General features: G+C 31.9%; 1 protein-coding gene across 1 annotated transcript in view; it reads left to right on the top strand.

Moving 5' to 3' along the window:
• Nucleotides 1-4,743, top strand: part of LOC107307407 (maltase-glucoamylase, intestinal-like) — a 78,514-nt gene that overhangs the window by 34,561 nt on the left and 39,210 nt on the right. Inside the window, exons 14-16 of the mRNA XM_032441806.1 lie at nt 2,489-2,585; nt 3,620-3,732; nt 3,815-3,940. Of these exons, the coding sequence (XP_032297697.1) occupies nt 2,489-2,585; nt 3,620-3,732; nt 3,815-3,940 (336 nt within the window). The remainder of the gene's footprint in view (nt 1-2,488; nt 2,586-3,619; nt 3,733-3,814; nt 3,941-4,743) is intronic.

The raw sequence follows: 4,743 nt of genomic DNA, 5'->3' as shown, positions 1-4,743 counted from the left end.
AATATAATATGGGATCAATATTATATGGGGTCAGTATATATATAGGGGTATTAATACATATGGGGTCAATATAATTTGGGATCAAATATTATTATGGTCATTATGAATTTGGGGCCAATATAATTTGGGCGCAAGATAATATGTGGGCCAATAATATATGGGGCCAAATATAATATGGGGCCATTAGTAATATGGGGCCAATAATAATATGGGGCCAATATAATATGGGGCGGCAATATAATATGGGGTCAAATATAATATGGGGCGCAGTTAATAAATATGGGGGCCAATAATAATATGGGGCCATTATAATTTGGGATCAATATAATTTAAGGAGCGCTAACAAAATATAGGGGCCAATTATAATTAATAATGGGGTCAATATAAATATGGGGCCAATATAATATGGGGTCAATGAAAAATATGGGGGCCATTAATAAAATGGGCCAATATAATATGGGTCAAATAGATAATATGGGGCCATTATAATATGGGGTCAATATAAATATGGGGCCAATATAAATATGGGGAGTCAAATATAATAATGGGGCCAATAATATAATGGGGTCAATAATAATATGGGGAGAGAGCCCAATAGACAATATGGGGTCAATTTAATATGGGGGAGAGCCAATATAATATGAGGGTCAAATTTTATAATATGGGCCAATAACATATATGGAGGGCCAATATAATATGGGGCACAATATATAATAATGGGCCAATATAATATGGAGTGGACACAAATATAATATGGGGCCAACATAATAATGGGGATCAATATAAATAATGGGTCAATATAATATGGGGCCAATATAATAATGGGGTCAATATAATATGGGGCCATATATAAAATGGGGTCAATATAATATAGGGGTCAATATAAATTAATGAAGGATCAATATAATATGGGGCCAATAAATAAATCTTGGGGCCAATATAATATGGGGTCAATATAATATGGGGCCAATATAAATATGGGTATCCATATAATATGGGTTACAATAAATAAATTTATATGAGGTGCAATAATAAATAATGGGCCAATATAATATGGGGCCAATATAATATGGGGTCAAATATAATATGCGGTAAAATATAAATATGGGAGCCATATAATTTTAGGGGCACAAATATAATATGGGGCCAAATAATAAAATATGGGGAGTCAATTAATGAATTATTGGGATCATTATATATATAGGGGCCATATAATATACGGAGGGAAACAATATAAATAATGGGGTCAATATAAATTGGGGTCAATATAAATATGTAGGGTCATTATTAAATATGAGGGTCATTATAATAATGGGAGTCATTATATAAATATAAGAGGGCCAATATAATATGGGGCGCATTTATAATATGGGGACCATTATAATATGGAGGTCCAAATAATAATATGGGGTCAATATAATAAATGAGGGCCAATAATATTATGGGGTCAATATAATATGGGGTCAATATAATATGGGTGTCACAATAATAATATGGGGCGCATTATCAATAATGGAGGACCACATATAATATGGGGCCAGTATAAATAAATGGGGTACCAATTTTTATGTTGGGGCCATTAATAAAAATATGGGGACCAATTAATAAATATGAAGAGATTCAATATAATATGAGGTCATTATAATATGGGGTCAATATAATAATGGGGTGCATTATAAATATGGGCCATTTATAATAATGGGGTACAAATATTAAATATGGGGAGAAGTCAATATAAATATGGGGTCAATATAATATGGGCCAACTATAATATATGGGGTCAATATAATATGGGGGTCATATAATATGGAGGAGCCAATTATAATATGGGGTCGCATTATAAAATATGGAGCGTCACAATATAAGTATGGAAGGGCTGCTAATATATAATATGGGGCCATTAATAATATGGGGTCAATATAATAATGGAGGGCCAACTATAATATGAGGGATCAATATAAAATGAGGGCCAATATAATATGGGGTCATTATAATATGGGGTCAGTATAATTTGGGATCAATATTATATGGGGTCATTATAATATGGGGCCAATATAATATGGGGCCATTATAATATGGGGCCAATATAATATGGGGTCAATATAATATGGGGCCAATATAATATGGGGTCAATATAATATGGGGTCATTATAATTTGGGGTCAGTATAATTTGGGGCCATTATAATATGGGGCCAATATAATATGGGGCCAATATAATATAGGGCCAATATAATATGGGGCCATTATATTATGGGGTCAATATAATATAGGGCCAATATAATATGGGGCCAATATAATATGGGGCCAATATAATATGGGGCCATTATATTATGGGGTCAATATAATATGGGGTCAATATAATATGGGGCCAATATAATTTAGGACCAACATAATATGGGGCCGTTATAATTTAGGGTCGATATAATTTGGGGCCAAACAACCCGATATTTGCAATGCGATTTTTAAGGTGAAATCCTTCGTTTTCAGTACAAATTGAACTCGTACGGTGTCCAACCATTTTATATGGGGCTGGAAGAGGACGGTAACGCGCACGGGGTCCTATTGCTGAACAGCAATGGGATGGGTAAGAAAAATAATGGAAAAATAAAGGATTTTGGGTTTTTTATCATTTTTCTTCAATTTTAATGGAGATTTTTGGGGCTGATTTAATGATTTTGGGTCTTTTTATCAATTTTTCTTCAGTTTTAATGGAGATTTTTGGGGCTGATTTAACGATTTTGGGTCTTTTTATCAACCTTTCCTCAGGTTTAATTGAGATTTTTGGGCTGATTTAAAGACTTTGGGTCTTTCTATCAACCTTTCTTCGATTTTAATGGGGATTTTTGGGTTGATTTGGGTATTTTAGGCTTTTTTATCAACCTTTCTTCGATTTTAATGGGGATTTTGGGGCTGGTTTGGGTATTTTAGGGTTTTTTATCAACCTTTCTTCAATTTTAATAAATATTTTTGGGCTGATTTGGGTATTCTAGGGTTTTTATCAACCTTTCTTCGATTTTAATGGGGATTTTTGGGCTGATTTGTGTATTTTAGGGTTTTTTATCAACCTTTCTTCGATTTTAATGCAGATTTTGGGCCTGATTTGGGTATTTTAGGGTTTTTTTATCAACCTTCGATTTTAATGGGGATTTTTGGGCTGATTTGGGTATTTTAGGGTTATTTATCAACCTTTCTTCGATTTTAATAGGGATTTTTGGGCTGATTTGGGTATTTTAGGCTTTTTTAACAACCTTTCTTCGATTTTAGCAGGGATTTTTGGGTTGATTTGGGTATTTTAGGGTTTTTTATCAAACTTTCTTCAATTTTAATGGATATTTTTGGGCTGATTTGGGTATTTTTGGTTTTTTTTTTTAACCTTCAATTTTAATGCAAATTTTGGGGCCGATTTAACGATTTTGGGTCTTTTTATCAACCTTTCCTCAGGTTTAATTGAGATTTTTGGGCTGATTTAAAGACTTTGGGTCTTTTTATCAACCTTTCTTCGATTTTAATGGGGATTTTTGGGCTGATTTGGGTATTTTAGGGTTTTTTTATCAACCTTTCTTCGATTTTAATGGATATTTTTGGGCTAATTTGTGTATTTTTTACCTATATCTCCAGATGTAACATTCCAGCCCACACCAGCTCTCACCTATCGAACCATTGGGGGTATTTTGGACTTTTATGTCGTTTTGGGTCCAACACCAGAGCTTGTTGTCCAACAATACACCGAGGTACCATTCCCCCATTATAAATTACCCCAAAAAACCCCAAAATTGAGGTTTTTTGCTTCATTTTATCCCTATTTTTTTGAAGCTGGTTGGGCGACCGGTGATGCCGCCATATTGGGCTCTTGGATTCCAATTGTGCCGTTATGGATATGAGAACGACACCGAAATCGCTCAGTTGGTGGAAGACATGAAAGCAGCCCAAATTCCTTACGTAAGTCCACCGAAATTTGGGGGAATTTGGGTAAAAATGGGGAGTTTTGGGTTAGTTTTGGCCTCTTGTGACTTCAAAAAGGGCGAAGGCTGTGATTAACCCCAGTAGCGTGTGTGTAATTAATTCTATCATTAATGTTTTCAGTAATTAAGTCTATAATTAGTTCGTTCAACAGCTGAGTGAAAAAAAAACTAATTAATAATAATAATAATTATTATTATTTTTAATATTATTATTTTTTATAATGATATATTTATTATTTATTGTATGGGTGTAATTAATCCCAATAGCTTAATTAATTTTAGCGTTAATGTTTTCAGTCATTAACTCTGTAATTAGTTCATTCAACTGCTGAGGGAAAAAAAAACCTAATTAATAATAATAATAATTATTATTTTTTAAATATTATTATTTTTTATAATTATATATTTATTATTCATTTTATATCATTATTATATAATAATAACATATGTATTTATTATTTATTTATTATGTATTTATTATTTTATTATGTGTTATTATTATTATTAATTCTTATATTATTATTATTATTATTATTATTATTATTATTATTATTATTATTATTATTATTTATAATATCTATAACCAATTTTTTTGCCCAATTTTCCTTTAATTAAGCAGATAATTAACGAGAAACGTCCGAAACGGAGCATTGAATATATTGACATATTTCCATGCATGAATTTGGGTTGTTTTGGGGCTTTTTTCTCTCCCAAATACCCAAATTTCCACCCAAAATAACAAATTTAACCAAATTCCTCAATTCTGAATGGGAAATCTGA

Source organism: Coturnix japonica, unplaced genomic scaffold, assembly GCF_001577835.2.
Source record: "Coturnix japonica isolate 7356 unplaced genomic scaffold, Coturnix japonica 2.1 chrUnrandom587, whole genome shotgun sequence".
In the NCBI taxonomy this organism is placed as follows: Eukaryota; Metazoa; Chordata; class Aves; order Galliformes; family Phasianidae; genus Coturnix; species Coturnix japonica.
The sequence above is the reverse complement of the archived record's forward strand: the minus strand, read 5'-3'. Positions and strand labels throughout refer to the sequence as shown.